This window comes from Oncorhynchus masou, chromosome 12 (assembly GCF_036934945.1).
Source record: "Oncorhynchus masou masou isolate Uvic2021 chromosome 12, UVic_Omas_1.1, whole genome shotgun sequence".
Lineage (NCBI taxonomy): Eukaryota > Metazoa > Chordata > Actinopteri > Salmoniformes > Salmonidae > Oncorhynchus > Oncorhynchus masou.
In genome coordinates, this window is record NC_088223.1 from 89910326 (window position 1) to 89937334 (window position 27009).

Here is a 27009-nt window from a genome sequence, read left to right on the forward strand (position 1 = left end):
TTAGAAAGCAAATTACGGACTCCTCTTTAAATCTGCGTATTCCTTCAAAGCTCAGTTGTCCTGAGTCTGCACAACTCTCAGGACCTAGGATCAAGAGAGACACTCAAGTGTTTTAGTATTATATCTCTTGACACAATGATGAAAATAATCATGGCCTCTAAACCTTCAAGCTGCATACTGGACCCTATTCCAACTAAACTACTGAAAGAGCTGCTTCCTGTGCTTGGCCCTCCTATGTTGAACATAATAAACGGCTCTCTATCCACCAGGTGTGGACCAAACTCACTAAAAGTGGCAGTAATAAAGCCTCTCTTGAAAAAGCCAAACCTTGACCCAGAAAATATAAAAAACTATCGGCCTATATCGAATCTTCCATTCCTCTCAACATTTTTAGAAAAGGCTGTTGCGCAGCAACTCACTGACGACAAAGAATGTATACGAAATGCTTCAGTCTGGTTTTAGACCCCATCATAGCACTGAGACGGCACTTGTGAAGGTGGTAAATGACATTTTAATGGCATCGGACCGAGGCTCTGCATCTGTCCTCGTGCTCCTAGACCTTAGTGCTGCTTTTGATACCATCGATCACCACATTCTTTTTGAGAGATTGGAAACCGAAATTGGTCTACACGTACAAGTTCTGGCCTGGTTTAGATCTTATCTGTCGGAAAGATATCAGTTTGTCTCTGTGAATGGTTTGTCCTCTGACAAATCAATTGTAAATTTCGGTGTTCCTCAAGGTTCGGTTTTAGGACCACTATTGTTTTCACTATATATTTTACCTCTTGGGGATGTTATTCGAAAACATAATGTTAACTTTCACTGCTATGCGGATGACACACAGCTGTACATTTCAATGAAACATGGTGAAGCCCCAAAATTGCCCTTGCTAGAAGCATGTGTTTCAGACATAAGGAAGTGGATGGCTGCAAACTTTCTACTTTTAAACTCGGACAAAACAGAGATGCTTGTTTTTGGTCCCAAGAAACAAAGAGATCTTCTGTTGAATCTGACAATTAATCTTAATGGTTGTACAGTCGTCTCAAATAAAACTGTGAAGGACCACGGCATTACTCTGGACCCTGATCTTTCTTTTGAAGAACATATCAAGGCCATTTCAAGGACAGCTTTTTTCCATCTATGTAACATTGCAAAAATCAGAAACTTTCTGTCCAAAAATGATGCAGAAAAATTAATCCATGCTTTTGTCACTTCTAGGTTAGACTACTGCAATGCTCTACTTTCCGGCTACCCGGATAAAGCACTAAATAAACTTCAGTTAGTGCTAAATACGGCTGCTAGAATCCTGACTAGAACCAAAACATTTGATCATATTACTTCAGTGCTAGCCTCTCTACACTGGCTTCCTGTCAAAGCTGATTTCAAGGTTTTACTGCTAACTTACAAAGCATTACATGGGCTTGCACCTACCTATCTCTCTGATTTGGTCCTGCCGTACATACCTACACGTACGCTACGGTCACAAGACGCAGGCCTTCTAATTGTCCCTAGAATTTCTAAGCGAACAGCTGGAGACAGGGCTTTCTCCTATAGAGCTCCATTTTTATGGAACGGTCTGCCTACCCATGTCAGAGACGCAAACTCGGTCTCAACCTTTAAGTCTTTACTGAAGACTCATCTCTTCAGTGGGTCATATGATTGAGTGTAGTCTGGCCCAGGAGTGGGAAGGTGAACGGAAAGGCTCTGGAGCAACGAACCGCCCTTGCTGTCTCTGCCTGGCCGGTTCCCCTCTTTCCACTGGGATTCTCTGCCTCTAACCCTATTACAGGGGCTGAGTCACTGGCTTACTGGGGCTCTCTCATGCAGTCCCTGGAAGGGGTGCGTCACCTGAGTGGGTTGATTCACTGATGTGGTCATCCTCTCTGGGTTGGCACCCCCCCTTGGGTTGTGCCATGGTGGAGATCTTTGTGGGCAATACTCAGCCTTGTCTCAGGATGGTAAGTTGGTGGTTGAAGTTATCCCTCTAGTGGTGTGGGGGCTGTGCTTTGGCAAAGTGGGTGGGGTTATATCCTTCCTGTTTGGCCCTGTCCGGGGGTGTCCTTGGATGGGGCCACAGTGTCTCCTGACCCCTCCTGTCTCAGCCTCCAGTATTTATGCTGCAGTAGTTTATGTGACGGAGGGCAAGGGTCAGTTTGTTATATCTGGAGTACTTCTCCTGTCCAATTCGGTGTCCTGTGTGAATCTAAGTGTGCGTTCTCTAATTCTCTCCTTCTCTCTTTCTTTCTCTCTCTCGGAGGACCTGAGCCCTAGGACCATGCCCCAGGACTACCTGACATGATGACTGCTTGCTGTCTCCAGTCCACCTGACCGTGCTGCTCCAGTTTCAACTGTTCTGCCTTATTACTATTCGACCATGCTGGTCATTTATGAACATTTGAACATCTTGGCCATGTTCTGTTATAATCTCCACCTGGCACAGCCAGTAGAGGACTGGCCACCCCACATAGCCTGGTTCCTCTCTTGGTTTCTTCCTAGGTTTTGGCCTTTCTAGGGAGTTTTTCCTAGCCACCGTGCTTCTACACCTGCATTGCTTGCTGTTTGGGGTTTTAGGCTGGGTTTCTGTACAGCACTTTGAGATGTCAGCTGATGTACGAAGGGCTATATAAATAAATTTGATTTGATTTGAGTGCTCAAGTGCTTCATGCTCAATTGGATTCAGGTCAGGTGATTTAATTTGCCATTGCATAACATTCCACTTCTTTGCCTTAAAGTGTTGGGTTGCTTTCGCAGTATGCTTCGGGTCATTGTCCAACTTTCACTGTGAAGTGCTGTCCAATGAGTTTTGAAACATTTGGCTGAATCTGAGCAGTCAATATAGCCCTAAATGCTTCAGAATCCACCCTGCTTGCTTTTGTCAGCAAATACAAGGGAACCAGTTCCATTGGCAGCCATACATGCCCACGCCATAACGCCACCTCCTCCATGCTTCACAGATGAGGTGGTAAGCTCTGATGATGAGCATCATTCTTGTACAAGTTGATCTTTGTCTCGTCTGTCCGCATTATTTTCCAGAACTGGACAGGCTTTTCTTAAACGAGTTTTTTGGCAAACCTCTCATCTGGTCTTCCTGTTTTTGAGGCTTACCAATGGTTTACATCCTGTGGTAAACCGTCTGTATTTACTCTGGTGAAGTCTTCTCTTGAATGTTGACTTTGACACAGATACACCTACCTCCTGGAGGGCGTTCTTGGTCTCGCCAACTGTTGTGAAAAGAGGTTTTTCTTCACCAGGGAAAGAATTCTTCTGTCATCCACCGCAGTTGTTTTCCGTGTTCTTCCGGGCATTTTGGTGTTCCTGAGCTCACCAGTGCGTTCTTTCTTTTTAAGAATGTAGCAAAGAGTTGATTTGGCCACACCTAATGTTTTTCCTCTCTCTCTGATGGGTTTGTTCAGGGGGGCCACATGTAAAACGTGCTGTAATTCTTACACCGTTCCCCCGATTTGGATGTAAATACCTTCAAATTAAAGCTCCAATTCTGCACTTTCAGCTCATATTCATTATTTAATTTCAACTCCAATATGCTGTGCTAGACAGCTAAAATAATACAAATTAGGTCAATGTCCAAATATTTATGGACCTGACTGTACCTGCCCAGACTGGGGCAGACCCAGATCTATTACAGTACACCTGCCCAGACTGGGGTAGACCCAGATCTATTACAGTACACCTGCCCAGACTGGGGTAGACCCAGATCTATTACAGTACACCTGCCCAGACTGGGGTAGACCCAGATCTATTACAGTACACCTGCCCAGACTGGGGTAGACCCAGATCTATTACAGTACACCTGCCCAGACTGGGGTAGACCCAGATCTATTACAGTACACCTGCCCAGACTGGGGTAGACCCAGATCTATTACAGTACACCTGCCCAGGCTGGGGCAGACCCAGATCTATTACAGTACACCTGCCCAGGCTGGGGTAGACCCAGATCTATTACAGTACACCTGCCCAGACTGGGGTAGACCCAGATCTATTACAGTACACCTGCCCAGACTGGGGCAGACCCAGATCTATTACAGTACACCTGCCCAGACTGGGGCAGATCCAGATCTATTACAGTACACCTGCCCAGACTGGGGTAGACCCAGATCTATTACAGTACACCTGCCCAGACTGGGGTAGACCCAGATCTATTACAGTACACCTGCCCAGACTGGGGCAGACCCAGATCTATTACAGTACACCTGCCCAGACTGGGGTAGACCCAGATCTATTACAGTACACCTGCCCAGACTGGGGCAGACCCAGATCTATTACAGTACACCTGCCCAGACTGGGGCAGACCCAGATCTATTACAGTACACCTGCCCAGATTGGGGTAGACCCAGATCTATTACAGTACACCTGCCCAGACTGGGGTAGACCCAGATCTATTACAGTACACCTGCCCAGACTGGGGTAGACCCAGATCTATTACAGTACACCTGCCCAGACTGGGGCAGACCCAGATCTATTACAGTACACCTGCCCAGACTGGGGTAGACCCAGATCTATTACAGTACACCTGCCCAGACTGGGGTAGACCCAGATCTATTACAGTACACCTGCCCAGACTGGGGTAGACCCAGATCTATTACAGTACACCTGCCCAGACTGGGGCAGACCCAGATCTATTACAGTACACCTGCCCAGACTGGGGTAGACCCAGATCTATTACAGTACACCTGCCCAGACTGGGGTAGACCCAGATCTATTACAGTACACCTGCCCAGACTGGGGTAGACCCAGATCTATTACAGTACACCTGCCCAGACTGGGGTAGACCCAGATCTATTACAGTACACCTGCCCAGACTGGGGTAGACCCAGATCTATTACAGTACACCTGCCCAGACTGGGGTAGACCCAGATCTATTACAGTACACCTGCCCAGACTGGGGCAGACCCAGATCTATTACAGTACACCTGCCCAGACTGGGGTAGACCCAGATCTATTACAGTACACCTGCCCAGACTGGGGTAGACCCAGATCTATTACAGTACACCTGCCCAGACTGGGGCAGACCCAGATCTATTACAGTACACCTGCCCAGACTGGGGTAGACCCAGATCTATTACAGTACACCTGCCCAGACTGGGGTAGACCCAGATCTATTACAGTACACCTGCCCAGACTGGGGTAGACCCAGATCTATTACAGTACACCTGCCCAGACTGGGGTAGACCCAGATCTATTACAGTACACCTGCCCAGACTGGGGCAGACCCAGATCTTCCACAGTGTTGTTCTCCTTTGAGGAAAAGTGCCCTAGTCTCTTTGCATTGCCATTGACTTGTCAATAACAACCTGTGTCGTGATATCGAAAGGCTGAGTTATTTATTGTTAACGACAATGCTCTCATGATGTCTTACTGTTCCCCTTCAGTCAGCTCAGTACCATACAAGATTAGGCTCATAGATTTTCCCTACTGAAGTTGATGAAAACCTGATCATTATATCCAATGTAATACCAAGTGATGATGTTGTGTTAATCACTATTCAGGGCTCGTATCCACAAAGCATCTCAGAGTAAGAGTGCCACACACACGACGACTGCCCCATGAGCACTGAGCTCCCACACACAACACACTGACTGACAACTTCTCCAACCTGCCAGCTGTATTGAATGTTGTGAACATTTGTTTATGAGACCTCTTAAGACACTAGTTGTGACACATAGACTTGTGTGTGTGTGTGTGTGTGTGTTTTACAGGAAAAACAGTGGCAGTATTCCATAATTTGTTATGAGAGTGAATTACGCCACTCGAGATGATGAGGATAAAAGTCCAGTCCAAGTAGGGTCTCCCGAGTGGCTCAGCGGCCTAAAGCACTGCATCTCAGTGCAAGAGGCGCCACTACAGTCCGTAGTTCGATTCCAGGCTGTTTCACAACCTGTCGTGATTGCGAGTCCCATAGGGCAGCGCACAATTGGCCCAGCATCGTCCCGGTTTGGCCGGGGTAGGCTGTTATTTTAAAAAGAGTGTGTTCTTAACTGACTTGCCTAGTTAAAACAAATTGTGTGTGTGTGTGTGTGTGTTCGCTCTTCCAGGCTGAAAGGGGACAAGGTGGTGCAGTGTGGAGATTATGATGGACTTCTGGAGCTGGCCACTGTCTGTTCCATGTGCAACGATTCTTCACTGGACTACAACGAGGTCCGTACTGACAACACACACACTATGGTCTTGTAAGTCATTAAGGGACCTTTCTGTCACTTCAGCCTGATCCTCTCTGTCCCTATCCTTTTAATCCTGTTTTCCTCAGCAATAAAAAGCCTTCCCTTTTTTTAAGCAGGTAGCCTAGCGGTTAGAGCGTTGGGCCATGAACCGAAAGCAAGTTGGAATCCTGACCAAGTGAAAAATCTGCTCCAGGGTCGTCGTCAATAATGGCTGATCTCTGGTCGTGGCCCCTCTCTGAGGGTGTTAGGGTGGCCCCACTCTCTGAGGGTGTCAGGGTGGCCCCCCTCTCTGAGGGTGTCAGGGTGGCCCCCCTCTCTGAGGGTGTCAGGGTGGCCCCCGTCTCTGAGGGTGTCAGGGTGGCCCCCCTCTCTGAGGGTGTCAGGGTGGCCCCCCTCTCTGAGGGTGTCAGGGTGGCCCCCCTCTCTGAGGGTGTCAGGGTGGCCCCACTCTCTGAGGGTGTCAGGGTGGCCCCACTCTCTGAGGGTGTCAGGGTGGCCCCACTCTCTGAGGGTGTCTCAGGGGGAGTGGGATATGGTGGCCCCACTCTCTGAGGGTGTCTCAGGGGGAGTGGGATATGGTGAACCCACTCTCTGAGGGTGTCTCAGGGGGAGTGGGATATGGTGGCCCCACTCTGAGGGTGTCAGGGTGGCCCCACTCTCTGAGGGTGTCAGGGTGGCCCCACTCTCTGAGGGTGTCTCAGGGGGAGTTGGGATATGGTGGCCCCACTCTCTGAGGGTGTCTCAGGGGGAGTGGGATATGGTGACCCTGGTTGTGGCCCCACTCTCTGAGGGTGTCAGGGTGGCCCCACTCTCTGAGGGTGTCTCAGGGGGAGTTGGGATATGTTGGCCCCACTCTCTGAGGGTGTCTCAGGGGGAGTTGGGATATGTTGGCCCCACTCTCTGAGGGTGTCTCAGGCGGAGTTGGGATATGGTGACCCTGGTCGTGGCCCCACTCTCTGAGGGTGTCTCAGGGCGAGTTGGGATATGCAAATGAAACACATTTCCAATACACAATTGTACAGGTTACACAGTTGTAGATGAGTGAAACAGGACAAATATAAGCATCCCCTATTTACTATTTACGTGCACACACACACACACACACACACACACACTGACTGATGTCGTCATCAAAGTGGAGTTGGACTAACAAATGAGTGTGGTTGCTAAGCAAATCAGACTCGTCTCTTAGAGATGGGGCTTTGTGCAAGTAAGACAAGCTGGCAAATGTCTTCATGGACTTAGCTATGTATACAAACCACCTATTACATTGCCCTGAATGCATGAATCATGACCAAGGCACGCACACACAAACACACATACAGGAAACTTCTACAATTGCCAATCCAATTTTACTCTGATATGCAATTCTGTTTTCTCACCTCTGTCATCACCATGGTGCTATGGTAACCATGCTGCGTGTAAAGGGAAGCTGAAGACATGGCATGGTCTAATTGGAAGAAACTCAAATGCTGAGAAGATTCCTAGTATAACGGAATTTGTATGTAATGCCATTTTGTGACAGTTAAGCAGTAGAATGAAACCCTGGCTTTCCCAACTAGACATGATGGAGAAAGAGCAGCTCTGTGGAGAGGGAGAGTGGTAGACCCTGATGTCGGAGGTGGAGGAGTCTGGGGGTTTTATAAACTCAGCAAAAAAAAGAAACGTCCCTTTGTCAGAACTCTTGTCTTTCAAAGATAGTTGGTAAAAATCCAAATAACTTCACAGATCTTCATTGTAAAGGGTTTAAACACTGTTTCCCATGCTTGTTCAATGAACCATAAACAATTAATGAACATGCACCTGTGGAATGGTCGTTAAAACAGTAACAGCTTACAGATGGTAGGCAATTAAGGTCACAGTTATGAAGACTTAGGACACTAAAGGGGCCTTTCTACTGACTCTGAAAAACACCAAAAGAAAGATGCCCAGGGTCCCTGCTCATCTGCGTAAACGTGCCTTAGGCATGCTGCAAGGAGGCATGAGGACTGCAGATGTGGCCAGGGCAATAAATTGCAATGTCCATACTGTGAGACGCCTAAGACAGAGCTACAGGGGGACAGGACAGACAGTTGATCATCCTCACAGTGGCAGACCACGTATAACAACACCTGCACGTGATCGGTGCATATGAACATCACACCTGCGAGACAGGTAAAGGATGGCAACAACACCTGCCCGAGTTACACCAGGAACGCACAATCCCTCCATCAGTGCTCAGACTGTCCGCAATAGGCAGAGAGAGGCTGGACTGGGGGCTTGTAGGCCCGTTGTAAGACAGGTCCTCACCAGACATCACTGGCAACAACATCGCCTATGGGCACAAACCCACCGTCACTGGACCAGACAGGACTGGCAAAAAGTGCTCTTCATTGACGAGTTCCAGTTTTGCCTCCCCAGGGGTGATGGTCGGATTCGCGTTAATCGTTGAAGGAATGAGCGTTACACCGAAGACCTGTAATTCTGGAGCGGGATTCATTTGGAGGTGGAGAGTCCATCATGGTCTGGGGCGGCGTGTCACATAATCATTGGATTGAGTTTGTTGTCATTGCAGGCAATCTCAACACTGTGCGTTAGAGGGAAGACATGTGGTACCTCCCTCATGTGGTACCCTTCCTGCAGGCTCTTCCTGACATGACCCTCCAGCATGACAATGCCACCAGCCATATTGCTCGTTTTGTGTGTGATTTCCTGCAAGACAGGAATGTCAGTGTTCTACCATGGCCAGCGAAGAGCCTGGATCTCAATCCCATTGAGCACGTCTGGGACCTGTTGGATCGGAAGGTGAGGGCTAGGGCCATTCCCCCCAGAAATGTCCGGGAACTTGCAGGTACCTTGGTGGAAGAGTGAGGTAACATCTCACAGCAAGAACTGGCAAATCTGGTGCAGTCCAAGAGGAGGAGATGCACTGCAGAACGTAATGCAGCTGGTGGCCACACCAGATACTGACAGTTACTTTTCTTTCGCCCCCCCCCCCCCCTTGTTCAGGGACACATTTATTAAATTTCTGTTAGACACATGTCTGTGGAACCTGTTCAGTTTATGTCTCAGTTGTTGAGTCTTATGTTCATACAAATATTTACACATGTTAAGTTTTCTGAAAATAAATGCAGTTGACAGTGAGAGGACGTTTATTTTTTTGCTGAGTTTACATCGTGGTGTGGTTAAGCTGGGTGGACAGACAGATGGTGTGGGCAGAGATATGCCCTATGAAAACCCAGTGGACTTCTCGCATCATAATTCCCTCTCTCCCTCTCTCAATTCAATTTAAGGGCTTTATTGGCATGGTAAACATATTTTAACATTGCCAAAGCAAGTGAACTATATAATAAATAATAAAAATGAACAGTAAACATTACACTCACAAAAGTTCCAAAATAATAGACATCACAAATGTCATATTATGTGCAAATAGTTAAAAGTACAAAAGGGAAAAATAAATAAACATAAATATGGGTTGTATTTACAATGGTGTTTGTACTTCACTGGTTGACCTTTTCTTTTTGTCTCTGTCATTCTGAATGCCGGTGTGTTTCGACTTTCCTCTCTCCTGTCCCAGGTCAAAGGAGTGTATGAGAAGGTGGGTGAGGCGACAGAGACGGCCCTCACTACACTGGTGGAGAAGATGAACGTGTTCAAGACTGACGTGTCAGGCCTCAGCAAGGTGGAGCGCGCCGGCGCCTGCAACTCAGTAAGCAACGAGGGGGAAACACTGAGGGGATGGAACGTATACAACTGTCCGTGGATGTCCAGGGTGTATCAGACAAACAACATACTGCTTGCATATTCAGAAACACTATTTAACGACAGTGTGATTTAAACAACTGGACAAGTTCAAAGAAAGTATGGTAGCTGGTACCTATTGGCTTTTAACGCATGGGACAATCTCCACCTAGATTACCTCAACCTTCTATGGTGTGATACACTCTATTGTCCCCGAGGGGAAGTTTGACATGGACAATGGAGAGTGCTGCTGCTTCCACATAGATGCATAAAGAGGAAGGCCCCGCAAAAAATGGTCAGACTCCAGTCTCCCGAGTCATAGACTGTTCTCTCTGCTACCGCACGGCAAGCTGTACCGGAGCACCAAGTCTAGTCATAGACTGTTCTCTCTGCTACCGCACAGCAAGCGGTACCGGAGCACCAAGTCTAGTCATAGACTGTTCTCTCTGCTACCGCACGGCAAGCGGTACCGGAGCACCAAGTCTAGTCATAGACTGTTCTCTCTGCTACCGCACGGCAAGCGGTACCGGAGCACCAAGTCTAGTCATAGACTGTTCTCTCTGCTACCGCACGGCAAGCTGTACCGGAGCACCAAGTCTAGTCATAGACTGTTCTCTCTGCTACCGCACGGCAAGCGGTACCGGAACACCAAGTCTTGGTTCAAAAGGCTCCTTAACAGCTTAACAAGCCCCGCACAATGAGAAGTGGTGTGTCTTTCCTTCTCTCTGTGCATGACCAATGACACTGTGACAGGAAGACATGAGAGAGAGAGACTAACTCCTTGTGTGCTTGTCAATGACCTGCGTTTTCAAGTTTTTCCACTGAACTCCATTCATATCCCTAACAGTCCCACAATGAGAAGGAAAAAAACCCTTTCACAAGTCCTCAGAGGCTAGAGAGGATAATATTTAGATAAGCCGGGGGTTTATGAAGAGGTCAGCTAAACTTTCCAGCTCTCTGTTAGGGCTTTCAACAGGAGGAAGAGGATTCCTACTAATGCACTAGTTGACGGTGAAGGATTTTTGAGGTGAAAGTGTAACTATGTTCTGCCGTCACTAGATCGACTTGTGCTCATGTTCCACGTCTTTTGTTTTTGTGATGGGACGAAGAGGAATTTTGGCTCAGCGGCTGTCTTTCTGTGAGGACATCTGTCAAGTGTCTGAGTCCCCTGGCATCATGTCTCCTGGACATAACTGTCTGAGCTGAGAGGGAGGATCGGAGGGAGGGGAGAGAAGGGGAGAGGAGAAGGGAGGGATGGGGAGAGAGAGAGAAGGGAGGGAGGGAGGCTAGGGAGAAGGGATGTTGGGAGGGAGGCTGTGGGGGAAGGGTGGGAGGGGGAGAGGAGAAGGTAGGGATGAAGTGGGAGGGAGAGAGGTGACGGTATGGGATGAAGGGAAGGGAAGGGAATGGGAAACAGGGAGATGGAGACGCTGGGTGAGGAGCAGTGGATGATATTGTTTCTAACTGACTACCAGCCTGATAACTCACATAGCTGTGTAACTGAAGCCTAGGTGACCCCTACTGTTAATATCAGAAGCCACTACACCATACAGCCATTTAAGATCCTATTTAGACTAACCTGCTATATTCTCATGTATTTATAGCGGTTGTTATTTGGCAGATTTTGAAGGGTGTGAAAGCAGCGCTGTGTTCCCTGGTAACTATACACTTCACTACAAGCTTAATTAAAGCCAAGTTGAGTTGTACCTTTTTCAAGGGTGTGTTTACACAGGCAGCCTAATTCTGATATCTATTTTTCTGAACTAATTGGTCTTTTGACCAATCGGATCAGCTCTTTTGCCAATAATTGGGCTACTTTTGTAAAGCCTAAGTGGTGTCAGTGTAACGGATGTGAAACGGCTAGCTAGTTCGCGGTGGTGCACGCTATAAATAGCGTTTCAATCGGTGACGTCACTTGCTCTGAGACCTTGAAGTAGTGGTTCCCCTTTGCTCTGCAGGGGCCGCAGCTTTTGTGGAGCGATGGGTAACGATGCTTCGTGGGTGACTGTTGTTGATGTGTGCAAAGGGTCCCTGGTTCGCCCCCGGGTATGGGCGAGGGGACGATCTAAAGTTATACTGTTACATCAGAGGACCTTTATCTCTGAATCATCTGTTGTCACTGGAGCTTCACAGACAGAGGGTGCTGTCTGGCCCACATTGATTCATATGTACACACTTGGCCAATTGTCTGTCTGGTGCCATTGGCTGACTTTTCAGACAGGATGTTAGAGCACCATCAGGGTGTTTTCATTACGAACCAAACAGGGAAGTGCCTTAATTTGCTGCAAATTGTTTTCTGTTGCGAGGCAGTTAGCTACGGTGTAGAATAATGATTATACCCCAGGTGTCAACAACAAACCTCCCAGTCCTAGTCCCCCCACCTGGTCTGAAAGACCCCTCCCTCCCTCCATCACAACAACACAGTCAAACCTCCCAGTCCTAGTCCCCCCACCTGGTCTGAAAGACCCCTCCCTCCCTCCATCACAACAACACAGTCAAACCACCCAGTCAAGAGTAGACATGGTGTTTGGTGTCTCATCCTTTATGGGTAGGTTCAGTTGGCTACATTGCGTGACGTTTCCCCCCAAAATGGTGTACACCGTTCTTCAACAGCCTTTGTGGTACATGTGCTCCTGTTTGGTGGGTGTGGCCTGAGCAATGTGGGTGTGGCCTGACCAATGTGGGTGTGGCCTGACCAATGTGGGTGTGGCCTGAGCAATGTGTGTGTGGCCTGAGCAATATGGGTGTGGCCTGATCCATGTGGGTGTGACTGTCTGAAATTGCAAAACTCATACAGCCACGCCATATGGTAATTGCCCTCTTGTGCCATCATAATCAAGTTTTTCAACTGGTCGTTCAATACAGTACTGTTTTCCGTTGAATTCAACGCTGCACGCCATTCTGTCATACTGAACCGCAGCTCATGTGTCAGCAGCCCAGCCAAGACTCCCTCCCCCGGACATCACCCTCTTATTGAGCACTATCCATTAGGTGTCAGCAGCCAGAGAAACCTCCCACTCTGTCTCCAACCTGGCCCATAAGAGCCCCCTTTATCACAACAACACAGCCAAGCCAGAGTCAAGCCCCCCACTCCCCCACAGGTGCCCACTAACATGCCTGTCTGGAATATACATCTTGGGCACCGACTTACACTGACAGGTCCACAAACAAGCCCACTTAACCCTCTCTCTTGCCCTCCATCTCATCCGCCCCTCTCTCTCGCCCGCCATCTCATCTGCCCCTCTCTCTCGCCCTCCATCTCATCCGCCCCTCTCTCTCGTCCTCCATCTCACCTGCCCCTCTCTCTCGTCCTCCATCTCACCTGCCCCTCTCTCTCGCCCTCCATCTCACCTGCCCCTCTTTCTCGTCCCCTCCATCTCACCTGCCCCTCTCTGCCCCTCGTCCATCTCCATCTCACGCCCTCCATCTCACCTGCCCCTCTCTCTCGCCCTCCATCTCACCTGCCCCTCTGTCTCGCCCTCCATCTCACCTGCCCCTCTGTCTCGCCCTCCATCTCACCTGCCCCTCTCTCTCGCCCTCCATCTCACCTGCCCCTCTCTCTCGCCCTGCATCTCACCTGCCCCTCTCTCTCGCCCTCCATCTCACCTGCCCCTCTCTCTCGCCCTGCATCTCACCTGCCCCTCTCTCTCGCCCTCCATCTCACCTGCCCCTCTCTCTCGCCCTGCATCTCACCTGCCCCTCTCTCTCGCCCTCCATTTCACCTGCCCCTCTCTCTCGCCCTCCATTTCACCTGCCCCTCTCTCTCGCCCTCCATCTCACCTGCCCCTCTCTCTCATCCTTCATCTCATCTGCCCCTCTCTCACCTCCCTCTTTCTCTCTCCCACCAGGTGATCAGACAGCTGATGAAGAAAGAGTTTACTCTGGAGTTCTCTCGGGACCGCAAATCCATGTCTGTGTACTGTACCCCCACCAACAAAACAGGCTCTGGGTGCAAGATGTTCATCAAGGTACACACAGACAGACACACAGACAGACACACAGACACACAGACACACAGACACACAGAGACAGACAGACAGACAGACAGACAGACAGACAGACAGACACCTCAATCAACAGATCAACCGAGTGCGACTCCAGAGTGGGAGAGGAGCTTGGATGGCCATTGTGACCTTTTGACCCCTCTAATACAGACACACACACACATACAGACACACACATACATACAGACAGACACACATACTGACACACACATGCACACACTAAATATATATCTATATCCCGCCCACCCCTCCACTCCCACAGGGTGCCCCAGAGAGTGTGATGGAGCGTTGCCAGTACCTGCGTGTTGGCACAGGGAAGGTGGCGCTGACCATGCCCCTGAGAGAGCAGCTCACCTCTCTGATCAGGGACTGGGGCACGGGCAGGGACACGCTGAGATGCCTGGGCATGGCCACACGGGACACGCCACCTAGACAACAGGACATGGATCTGGAGAACTCCACCAAGTTTGCTGAGTATGAGGTCAGTCAGAGACGAACAGGAAGCTGGGTGAATGCCAGACTTGTGGGCGACTAGGCAAGGAGATTTACTCACTCAAAAAAGCGAAGAATGTTGTTGTGTTTAAAAAAAAAAGTTGAACTGGTTCCTGTTGGGAAAGACCATCCACATTGAAAGAATTGATAACGATCATCATATTTGAAATGGTTTAGTTCTACGGTGACGCCGGTCACCGACCCTTCGCTCCATCCAGGTTGTATTGGAATGCTTGACTGGGTGTTTGACGTTTATCCATCTTGTGCTTACTGGTTCATTCTACTGTCTTTCCCCTCTACCCTTCCCTCCTCCGCTCTTGCTCTCTCGCTCCTCCCCGTCCTCCTCTGTCTCTCGCTCCTCCTCGTCCTCCTCTGTCTCTCGCTCCTCCTCGTCCTCCTCTGTCTCTCGCTCCTCCTCGTCCTCCTCTGTCTCTCGCTCCTCCTCGTCCTCCTCTGTCTCTCGCTCCTCCTCTGTCTCTCTCTCTACCTCTCTTCCCAGACGGGCCTAACGTTTGTTGGCTGCGTGGGTATGCTGGACCCACCCAGGAAGGAGGTGATTGGTTCCATCCAGCTGTGCGCCGAGGCGGGCATCCGTGTTATCATGATCACCGGGGACAACAAGGGCACGGCCGTGGCCATCTGCCGACGCATCGGTATCTTCGGCGAGGATGAGGATGTGGTGGGCAAGGCCTACACGGGCCGAGAGTTTGATGACCTGCCCATAGAGTCCCAGAGAGACGCTGTAAAGCGGGCACGGTGCTTTGCCCGCGTGGAGCCTGCCCACAAGTCTAAGATTGTGGGCTTCCTGCAGTCGTTTGATGAGATCACTGCCATGGTGAGAAGAGGGTTGACACACAGCTCCTCCCCTAGTCCTTTAACTGCATGGCTGTGGGAGCTCAGCGCCTCATTCCATTATAATCCTGACTTGATCTAGATTAATATTGACTTTATTTCATTATAATCCTGACTTGATCTAGATTAATATTGACTTTATTTCATTATAATCCTGACTTGATCTAGATTAATATTGACTTTATTGCATTATAATCCTGACTTGATCTAGATTAATATTGACCTTATTTCATTATAATCCTGACTTGATCTAGATTAATATTGACCTTATTGCATTATAATCCTGACTTGATCTAGATTAATATTGACTTTATTTCATTATAATCCTGACTTGATCTAGATTAATATTGACTTTATTGCATTATAATCCTGACTTGATCTAGATTAATATTGACCTTATTTCATTATAATCCTGACTTGATCTAGATTAATATTGACTTTATTTCATTATAATCCTGACTTGATCTAGATTAATATTGACCTTATTTCATTATAATCCTGACTTGATCTAGATTAATATTGACCTTATTTCATTATAATCCTGACTTGATCTAGATTAATATTGACCTTATTTCATTATAATCCTGACTTGATCTAGATTAATATTGACTTTATTTCATTATAATCCTGACTTGATCTAGATTAATATTGACCTTATTTCATTATAATCCTGACTTGATCTAGATTAATATTGACTTTATTTCATTATAATCCTGACTTGATCTAGATTAATATTGACCTTATTTCATTATAATCCTGACTTGATCTAGATTAATATTGACCTTATTTCATTATAATCCTGACTTGATCTAGATTAATATTGACCTTATTTCATTATAATCCTGACTTGATCTAGATTAATATTGACCTTATTTCATTATAATCCTGACTTGATCTAGATTAATATTGACTTTATTTCATTATAATCCTGACTTGATCTAGATTAATATTGACTTTATTGCATTATAATCCTGACTTGATCTAGATTAATATTGACTTTATTTCATTATAATCCTGACTTGATCTAGATTAATATTGACCTTATTTCATTGGTGTGCAAATGAATAAATGAATCCATCGATATGTTCGAGCTAATTCTTTGGATAAGTCACTTCTAATTCTGACTTGCCTTGACAATGAAAGAGTTCTGTGATAGGTCAACTTTCCCATCTCATGTCTGTATAACATCTTATTAACCCATAAGAGTCTAACCCTATTAAATAAAGAAATTATTCAATATTCCTCCTTCTCTCCACAGACTGGTGATGGGGTGAACGATGCGCCAGCCCTGAAGAAGGCAGAGATTGGTATTGCCATGGGCTCGGGCACGGCTGTGGCGAAGTCCGCATCTGAGATGGTTCTGTCTGACGATAACTTCTCTACCATCGTGGCGGCTGTGGAGGAGGGCAGGGCCATCTACAACAACATGAAGCAGTTCATACGATACCTCATCTCCTCCAACGTGGGAGAGGTCGTCTGGTAAGTCACACACACACACACACACACACACACACACACACACACACACACACACACACACACACACACACACACACACAGAGCGTTTACTATCCTTATGGGGACCTAAAATTGATTTCCATTCAAAATGCTATTTCCCCTAACATTAACCATGCAGTGTTGTCTCTTGTTGCGATGTGTGTTTTTTTTTTTTTGTCCTATATTTATATTGTATTTATTTATTTTTTGGAATTATCCCAGGCCCCCGTCCCCGCAGGAGGCCTTTTGCCTTTTGGTAGGACGTCATTGTAAATAAGAATTTGTTCTTAACTGACTTGCCTAGTTAAATAAAATGGACATTTTACCCTGAACCTAGCCCCTAAAATAGCCGTTTGTCCTCGTGAGGACCTGGGAAATGTCCTTGTTTTACTCTCCTTGTTGGGTCTGGGGGATTTCCGGTATCCATGACGATAGTAATGCAAGCCCACCACATCAGACAGACACACATACGTTGTCCAGTCTCCTAACCAGAGTTCTCAAGAATACTGACTCTGGTCTTTATGTCTTTCTGATGTTTTTTCCCGCCCCCCTCGCTGTCTGAAAGCATCTTCTTGACTGCCATCTTGGGTCTTCCTGAGGCTCTGATCCCGGTCCAGTTGCTGTGGGTTAACCTGGTGACAGATGGTCTCCCTGCGACTGCCCTGGGCTTCAACCCCCCAGACCTGGACATCATGGACAAGCCGCCCCGCAACCCCAAGGAGCCCCTCATCTCTGGGTGGCTGTTCTTCAGATACCTGGCCATCGGAGGTGAGACACTGTCTGGTCTACTGGACACTGGTTAGAATACAACAGGAAGTTACCCATCGGCAGCTCATTCAGACTCTCTTGTATCCGTAATGTATTCTTGTGAGCTATAATCATAAATGTCATGCTAGCTACTTAAAGAGTATCCATTGGGGATTAAATCATGATGGACTTGGATCTCCCTGTTGCTGGGTCTCTGTCTGACTGAGTGTCCTTGCAGGGTATGTTGGTCTGGGCACGGTGGGTGCTGCCACCTGGTGGTACTTGTTTGATGATGAAGGTCCTCACGTGTCCTTCTACCAGCTGGTGAGTGGAAACAAACACACCATTACAAGGACTTCATTAGGGCGTTATTCATTAGACACCAAGTGGAAGAAAACAGACTGAAACAGGGAGGGACTGTCCAATAAGAAACTGGTTTGCTACAGTGTGTCCTAATGAGCACAGTAAGACCTAGTATTGAATATGTATTAGGATCCCCATTAGTCTTCCTAAGGTCCAAACGGGGTAAAAACCACGACATCGCAACAAAACAACAGCCTACATACATAAAAACATAACATTATAAAGTTATTATTACATTATAACTCTATTACAATGTAACAATATAACTGTGTGTGTGTGTGTGTGTGTGTGTGTGTGTGTGTGTGTGTGTGTGTGTGTGTGTGTGTGTGTGTGTGTGTGTGTGTGTGTGTGTGTGTGTGTGTGTGTGTGTGTGTGTCACTCTTCACGGTCCGCGTTATACCGTTTATCTGTTGTTGTTTTTTTTAAATCTGATTTTACTGGTAGTTTGAGTTAATTGATATGGAAGAGTTCCATGAGGTCATGGCTCTCTGAGTTACTGTACAGGCCACCCTTTATCTCTGCTGCCCCTAGAAACGTTCTGGTGGAAATCACGTGTGTGTGTGTTTTCAGACCATAGTGCTTTATCACGTAGGACTGATCTGGACTGGATTTGGCTGTTCTTATGGTCAGCCCCAGGTTACCCCATCAGCTGTTTGCCGTGACTACGGTCTCTAGGGGTCATACAAACAGAGCAATAGAATTGGAGGAGAATGAGACATGTGGTCTGAGAGAAGGAAGAAGAATGTCAGAGAAACAGGAAGAAGAATGTCAGAGAAACAGGAAGAAGAATGTCAGAGAAACAGGAAGAAGAATGTCAGAGAAACAGGAAGAAGAATGTCAGAGAAACAGGAAGAAGAATGTTAGAGAAACAGGAAGAAGAATGTTAGAGAAACAGGAAGAAGAATGTCAGAGAAACAGGAAGAAGAATGTCAGAGAAACAGGAAGAAGAATGTTAGAGAAACAGGAAGAAGAATGTTAGAGAAACAGGAAGAAGAATGTTAGAGAAACAGGAAGAAGAATGTTAGAGAAACAGGAAGAAGAATGTTAGAGAAACAGGAAGAAGAATGTTAGAGAAACAGGAAGAAGAATGTTAGAGAAACAGGAAGAAGAATGTCAGAGAAACAGGAAGAAGAATGTTATAGAAACAGGAGGGAACAGGAAAGGAGGAGGAGAGGAACTGAGTCCAAGGGTCTCCTGCAGCTGCTGTGGGGTTCTGATCTGATCTGGGACCCAACACAGCCTGTCTCAGGGGGGTTAGGTCACTTCCTGTGGACACAGCACACATTCACACACACTGTGTTCTCCGAATGTTCTGATCATTTACTTGTGGGAAGTCAGTCAAGTTCATCTAAGACCATGTAAGAAGCTTTGGAATAATACTCAAAAGTGTAATTCATGAAAAGTATTCAGACTCCTTGACTTTTTCCACATTTTGTTAAAATTTCCCCCCCTCAATCGACACACAATACTCCATAATGACAAAGCAAAAACATTTTTTGAGAAATTTTAGCAAATGTTTAAAAAATATATATATAAAAAAAATCAGCGGAAATATGACATTTACATAATTATTCAGAACCTTTACTCAATACTTTGTTGAAGCACCTTTGGCAGTGATTACAACCTTGAGTCTTCTTGGATATGACGCTACAAGCTTGGCACATCTGTATTTGGGGAGTTTCTCCCATTCTTCTCTGCAGATCCTCTCAAGCTCTGTCAGGTTGGGTGGAGAATGTCGCTGCACAGCTATTTTCAGGTCTCTCCAGAGATGTTCGATTAGGTTCAAGTCCGGGCTCTGGTGTAACTGAGTCAGGTTTGTATGCTTGGGGTCATTGTCCATTTGGAAGACCCATTTGCGAACAAGCTTTAACTTCCTGACTGATGTCTTGAGATGGGCCACTCAAAGACATTCAAATACTTGTCCAGAAGCCACTCCTGCGTTGTCTTGGCTGTGTGCTTCGGGTCGTTGTCCTGTTGGAAGGTGAACCTTTGCCCCAGTCTGAGGTCATTAGTACTCTGGAGCAGGTTTTCATCAAGGATCTCTCTGTACTTTGCTCCATTCATCTTTCCCTCGATCCTGACTAGTATCCCAGTCTCTGCCACTGAAATGCATCCCCACAGCATGATGCTGTCACCGCCATGCTTCACCGTAGGGATGGTGACAAGTTTCCTCCAGACGTGACACTTGTCATTCAGGCCAAAGACTTCAATCTTGGTTTCATCAGAACAGAGAATCTTGTTTCTCATGGTCTGATAGTCTTTCAGGTGCCTTTTGGCAAACTCCAAGTGGGCTTTCATGTGCCTTTTACTGAGGAGTGGCTTCTGTATGGCCACTACCATAAAGGCCTAAATTGGTGGAATGCTGCAGAGATGGTTGTCCTTCTGGAAGGTTCTCCCATCTCCACTGAGGTACTCTAGCGCTCATTGAGTGACCATCAGATTCTTGGCCAGTTTGGCCAAGAGGCCACTGTGTTCTTGGACCTTCACTGCTGCAGACTTGTTTTGGTACCCTTCCCCAGATCTGTGCCTCGACACAATCCTGTCTCGGAGCTCTACGGACAATTCCTTCGACCTCATGGCTTGGTTTTTGCTCTGACATGCACTGTCAACTGTGGGACCTTGTATAGACTGGTGTGTTGCCTTTCCAAATCATGTCCAATCAATTACATTTTACCACAGGAGGACTCCGAGTTGTAGAAACATCTCAAGGATGATCAATGGAAACAGGATGCACCAGAGCTCAATTTCGAGTTTCATAGCAAAGGGTCTGAATACTTGTGTAAATAAGGTATGTCTGCGTTTTATTTATATATATATATATATATATATATTTGCAAGAATTTCTAAAAACCTATTTTCACTTTGTCATTATGGGATATTGATGAGGAACGTGTTTTAATTGAATCCATTTTAGGATGACAAAATGTGTGGGGGGGAATCAAGAGGTCTGAATACTATCCGAATGCACTGTATATGGGACGGTAGGTAGTCTAGTGGTTAGAGTGTAGGGACGGTAGGTAGTCTAGTGGTTAGAGTGTAGGGGCAGTAGGTAGCCTAGTGGTTAGAGTGTAGGGGCGGCAGGTAGCCTAGTGGTTAGAGTGTAGGGGCGGTAGGTAGCCTAGTGGTTAGAGTGTAGGCGGCAGGTAGCCTAGTGGTTAGAGTGTAGCCTAGTGGTTAGAGTGTAGAGGAGGCAGGGTAGCCTAGTGGTTAGAGTGTAGGGGCGGCAGGTAGCCTAGTGGTTAGAGTGTGTAGGGCTAGTGGTTAGAGTGTAGGGGCGGCAGGTAGCCTAGTGGTTAGAGTGTAGGGGCGGTAGGTAGCCTAGTGGTTAGAGTGTAGGGGCGGCAGGATAGCCTAGTGGTTAGAGTGTAGGGATGGCAGGTAGCCTAGTGGTTAGAGTGTACAGTCGGCAGGTAGCCTAGTGGTTAGAGTGTAGGGGCGGTAGGTGGCCTAGTGGTTAGAGTGTAGGGGCGGCAGGTAGCCTAGTGGTTAGAGTGTAGAGGAGGCAGGGTAGCCTAGTGGTTAGAGTGTAGGGGCGGTAGGTAGCCTAGTGGTTAGAGTGTAGAGATGAGGCGGCAGGTAGCCTAGTGGCTGGTAGCCTAGTGGTTAGAGTGTAGGGACGGTAGGTAGTCTAGTGGTTAGAGTGTAGGGACGGCAGGGTAGTCTAGTGGTTAGAGTGTAGGGGCGGCAGGGTAGCCTAGTGGTTAGAGTGTAGGGACGGCAGGGTAGCCTAGTGGTTAGAGTGTAGGAGGCAGGGTAGCCTAGTGGTTAGAGTGTAGGGGCGGCAGGTAGTCTAGTGGTTAGAGTGTAGGGGCGGCAGGTAGCCTAGTGGTTAGAGTGTAGGGGCGGTAGGTAGCCTAGTGGTTAGAGTGTAGGGGCGGCAGGTAGCCTAGTGGTTAGAGTGTAGAGGAGGCAGGGTAGCCTAGTGGTTAGAGTGTAGGGGCGGCAGGTAGTCTAGTGGTTAGAGTGTAGGGACGGCAGGGTAGCCTAGTGGTTAGAGTGTAGGGACGGCAGGGTAGCCTAGTGGTTAGGGTGTAGGGACGGCAGGGTAGCCTAGTGGTTAGAGTGTAGGGACGGCAGGGTAGCCTAGTGGTTAGAGTGTAGGGGCAATAGGTAGCCTAGTGGTTAGAGTGTAGGGGCGGCAGGGTAGCCTAGTGGTTAGAGTGTAGGGACGGCAGGGTAGTCTAGTGGTTAGAGTGTAGGGGCGGTAGGTAGCCTAGTGGTTTGAGTGTTGGACTAGTAACCGGAAAGTCAAACCCCCGAGCTGACAAGGTACAAATCTGTCGTTCTGCCCCTGAACAGGCAGTTAACCCACTGTTCCTAGGCCGTCATTGAAAATAAGAATTTCTTCTTAACTGACTTGCCTGGTTAAATAAAGGTAAAATTATATATTTTTTTAAATATAGAATTGAAGAGAATGAATTTGAACGGTGCAGCACAAAGCCCATTCTACTGTGCTGTCGTATGTTTCCGTTGTCTATATGCTGTGAAACCCGATCACATTTGTCCTCTCTCTCCTCACAGAGGCACTTTATGCAGTGCTCGGAGGACAACCTCATGTTCCAGGGCATCGACTGTGAAGTGTTTGAGTCTCGTTTCCCCACCACCATGGCCCTCTCCGTGCTGGTCACCATAGAGATGTTCAACTCCCTCAACAGGTCAATCAGCAGCCTCTCCTACTTAGAGGGAACATCGCTATATGATTGTATGTACAGTTGATGTCGGAAGTTTACCTACACTTAGGTTGGAGTCATTTAAAACTCGTTTTTAAACCACTCCACAAATGTCTTGATAACAAACTATAGTTTGTTAACAAGAAAATATTGGAGTGGCTGAGAAACGAGTTTTAAATGACTCCAACCTAAGTGTAGGTAAACTTCCGAGTTCAACTTTATAAGCCTTTTATAAGTACAGTTTATTCTATTTGCTTTAATGACCTACAGTCACATCCATGTTACTATGGGTATGACTGTTTTCCCACAGCGTCAGCGTGTTATTTCTGGGTAGTTGGAAGGCATCAGGCCTATTTCCACATCTCGAACATGGAGAGACGTCATCGTGGTGTTTTGTGATGGAGGGAGGTTGGGAAAAGTCTGACTCTCTCTCTCTGCCAGGGTTTCCTATGGAGTAGCCCTGTCAGAAGCTACCCACAAACCCATAGGCCTCATTCTCATTTCCTGCCCACGGTATCTCTCTCCCTCATTCCCCCCCCTCCCTCCCCCCCTCTGTCTCTCTCTCTCTCCCTCATGCTCCCCCTCCTCCCTCTCTGCTCCCCCCCTCCTCCCCCCCTCTCTCTCTCTCTCTCCCTCATGCTCCCCCTCCCCCCCCCCTCTCTCTCTCTCTCCCTCATGCTCCCTCCCCCCCTCTCTCTCTCTCTCCCTCATGCCCCCCCCCCCCTCCTCTCCCTCCTCCCCCCCCCCCCCCCCTCTCTCTCTCTCTCTCTCTCTCTCTCTCTCATGAGTAGGAAACATTTCTTTGGGAAGGAAATATTATTATTAATAGGTCTCGGGTCAGTAAAAAAAAAAGAAGTAAATTGTGGTTCATTTCTCCAAGCCAAAACGAGACGCTGTCGACGTTGGACCTGGAAGCCTGTTTTCACTCGGTTTTGACCTCCATCCATATGATGTACAGTGCCTTGCGAAATTATTCGGCCCCCTTGAACTTTGCGACCTTTTGCCACATTTCAGGCTTCAAACGTAAAGATATAAAACTGTATTTTTTTTGTGAAGAATCAACAACAAGTGGGACACAATCATGAAGTGGAACGACATTTATTGGATATTTCAAACTTTTTTTGACAAATCAAAAACTGAAAAATTGGCCGTGCAAAATTATTCAGCCCCTTTACTTTCAGTGCAGCAAACTCTCTCCAGAAGTTCAGTGAGGATCTCTGAATGATCCAATGTTGACCTAAATGACTAATGATGATAAATACAATCCACCTGTGTGTAATCAAGTCTCCGTATAAATGCACCTGCACTGTGACAAATCTGTTGTTCTGCCCCTGAACAGGCTGTTAACCCACTGTTCCTAGGCCATCATTGAAAATAAGAATTTGTTCTTAATTGACTTGCCTAGTTAAATAAAGGTAAAATAAATTCATGTGTTGCTCTTCTAACTACAGTAATATTATTTATTTATTATTTAATATTTACCATTTAGCAGATTTACTCAAAGTGACAGTTAATGAGTTAATAATTAATTAATTACGTGCGTTCATTTTTACATTTGATCCCTGGAATTGAATCCTGGCGTTGCTAGTGCCATGCTCGACCAACTGGGCCACACGGGACCAGCATATCAGACCTGGTACATCTGTAGTGTCCTGTAGACCATGTTTTGCCAGGTCTGGGATCAGTAGTTGTTGTAATGTGACTCCTCCTCCTCTGGACCCTAGTCTGTCAGAGAACCAGTCCATGATCAGGATGCCTCCGTGGGTAAACTTCTGGCTGCTGGGAGCAATCTTCCTCTCCATGTCCCTCCACTTCCTCATCCTCTACGTTGAGCCGTTGCCTGTGAGTACAGTGTGTGTGTATATATACAGTCTCTGTCCATCGGGTTGGCTGTCTCTGTCTGTCGGCAAGAGTATGATTTATTGTGTATCCTTCTCTCTTTCTGTCTCTGACCTCTCTCTCTCTCTCTGAGCTCTCTCTCTGAGCTCTCTCTCTGTCTCTCTCTCTGTCTCTCTCTCTCTCTCTCTCTGTCTCTCTCTCTGTCTCTCTCTCTCTCTCTCTGACATCTCTCTCTCTCTCTCTCTCTGACATCTCTCTCTGTCTCTCTCTCTCTCTCTCTGACCTCTCTCTCTCTCTCTGACATCTCTCTCTCTCTCTGACATCTCTCTCTCTCTGACATCTCTCTCTCCCTCTCTCTCTCTCTCTGACCTCTCTCTCTCTCTCTGACATCTCTCTCTCTCTCTGATCTCTCACTCTCTCTCACTCTCTCTCTCTGATCTCTCTCTCTCTGATCTCTCTCTCTGACACCTCTCTCTCTCTGATCTCTCCCTCTCTCTCTCTGATCTCTCCCTCTCTCTCGCTCTCTCCCTCTCTCTGATCTTTCTCTCTCTCTGATCTCTCTCTGATCTCTCTCTCTCTATGACCTCTCTCTCTCTCTGACCTCTCTCTATCTAGCTGATCTTCCAGGTGATCCCTCTGACCTGGTGCCAGTGGATCGTGGTCCTAAAGATATCATTTCCTGTCATCCTATTGGACGAGGCCCTCAAGTACATCTCCCGCAACCACTTAGACGGTACAACTCACAGTGTCTAAAATGAGCTTCCTGTAGAGGAATGTGATTGTTTGGTTTCCATAGAGACTGTAACGGGGCTTTGGTGAGACAACAGAGTTAAGGATAGCTTCTCTTCTCGGGTTTACTGGAAAAATCCCCCGAAGTGACTATTTCTTACTTACCCCTCTTTTTCTGCATTCTTTATTCAGCCTAAACTCTCTCCTCTCTTCTTCTAGAAAATATATTCTTTCCTTTGTCTTTTCTTCCCCTCTTCTTCCTCCTTCCACCTCTCGGAACGTACATATTTAGCTAACACCTGCTCGGTTTTGGACTTAGCTATATATTTGTTGTTAGTTTCCATGAGTTTTTCTGGCTCCGGGTTAAGCCCTATGCATGGACACATCCAAGTACTGTAGACGTTCATGTGGTATTATTATTATTGATGTTGTGTTTCTTCTCCCCAACAGACAACGATGACAAGAAGTACAGGAACAGGCAGCTAAAATATTAAGACTCTCTCTCACACACACACACACACACACACACACACACACACACACACACACACACACACACACACACACACACACACACACACACACACACACACACACACACACACACACACACACACACACACACATGTTCATGTAGGCCCAGGAAAGCATGATGAAAACTACAAAACGCACCCAGGACTTAAAAACTTTCCACTCATCGCTTTTGACTCTGTACAGTAACATAGTGGTGCAATAGGTAGACCATGGAGAGAGAGAGAGATGGGTAGGAGGAGAGCGGAGAATTGTGATGTCTACACAGAGAGAGAGAGAGAGAGAGAGGAGCATAACCTGGAGGCTACAGACAGACTTGATGGTACCAACAAGAGACTGGCATGCAGGAGAAGATGCTACCAACGGGCAGTAAGAGGAACCACGCTGCTCGGCCTGAGGTGTCGGCCCATGCCAGATGTCTGTGGCAGACTGTTCTGGGTGTATCCAGTACTCATGTGTCCATCCCACCCCAAATGAACCCCTCGGTCTGCCAAGGCTTCTGTCATTCAGATCCACAGTATTGTCAGTGGTCTGTGCTGCTCTGCCAGGGTCATGGTAGTCAGACCAACACACTGTAACTACTCTCTTTTAACTGGATCACCACATTCCTCTCTTCCTCCTTTTCCTTTCCTCCCTCTTTCTCTTCCTCTACATCCTTCCCTCCCTCTTTCTCTTCCTCTACATCCTTCCCTCCCTCTTTCTCTTCCTCTACATCCTTCCCTCCCTCTTTCTCTTCCTCTACATCCTTCCCTCCCTCTTTCTCTTCCTCTACATCCTTCCCTCCCTCTTTCTCTTCCTCTACATCCTTCCATCCCCCTTTCTCTTCCTCTACATCCTTCCCTCCCTCTTTCTCTTCCTCTACATCCTTCCCTCCCTCTTTCTCTTCCTCTACATCCTTCCCTCCCTCTTTCTCTTCCTCTACATCCTTCCATCCCCCTTTCTCTTCCTCTACATCCTTCCATCCCCCTTTCTCTTCCTCTACTCCTTTCTCTTCCTCTACATCTTTCTCTTCCTCTAACATCCTTCCCTCTTTCTCTTCCTCTACATCCTTCCCTCCCTCTTTCTCTTCCTCTACATCCTTCCCTCCCTCTTTCTCTTCCTATACATCCTTCCCTCCCTCTTTCTCTCCATATGGACATCTGCTTGCTGTATATTGAGCTGATTTCTGCTGTTTGGCTCTTCTCTCCCTTTCTCCCTTCTCTCTGTTGAAGAGGCAGGCAGGCATCTTTGGGCCTGAGTTGTGACTCATTTAGCCTTGGGCAGTGTAGTGTAGGCCTCTATCTCCTGAATGTGTGAATAGCTTTCTGCTGCTTAGCTGCTACTGGGTGAGCCGGGGTCAGCCCAGAGACAAGCCAACCAAGGTGAAATGATTTCTCCACCCACTGA

At 47.3% G+C, this 27009-nt stretch overlaps 1 protein-coding gene across 1 annotated transcript in view; it reads left to right on the forward strand.

Annotated features, from left to right (window-relative positions):
* Positions 1-25894, forward strand: part of LOC135551033 (sarcoplasmic/endoplasmic reticulum calcium ATPase 1-like) — a 102294-nt gene extending 76400 nt beyond the window's left edge. The window contains exons 12-23 of the mRNA XM_064982409.1: positions 6051-6153; positions 9736-9867; positions 13748-13867; positions 14166-14384; positions 14895-15230; positions 16506-16726; positions 17310-17512; positions 17730-17815; positions 22376-22509; positions 24249-24366; positions 24979-25096; positions 25543-25894. Coding sequence (XP_064838481.1) covers positions 6051-6153; positions 9736-9867; positions 13748-13867; positions 14166-14384; positions 14895-15230; positions 16506-16726; positions 17310-17512; positions 17730-17815; positions 22376-22509; positions 24249-24366; positions 24979-25096; positions 25543-25586 — 1834 coding nt within the window. The 3' untranslated portion in view covers positions 25587-25894. The remainder of the gene's footprint in view (positions 1-6050; positions 6154-9735; positions 9868-13747; positions 13868-14165; positions 14385-14894; positions 15231-16505; positions 16727-17309; positions 17513-17729; positions 17816-22375; positions 22510-24248; positions 24367-24978; positions 25097-25542) is intronic.
* Positions 25895-27009: the final 1115 nt, after the last annotated feature.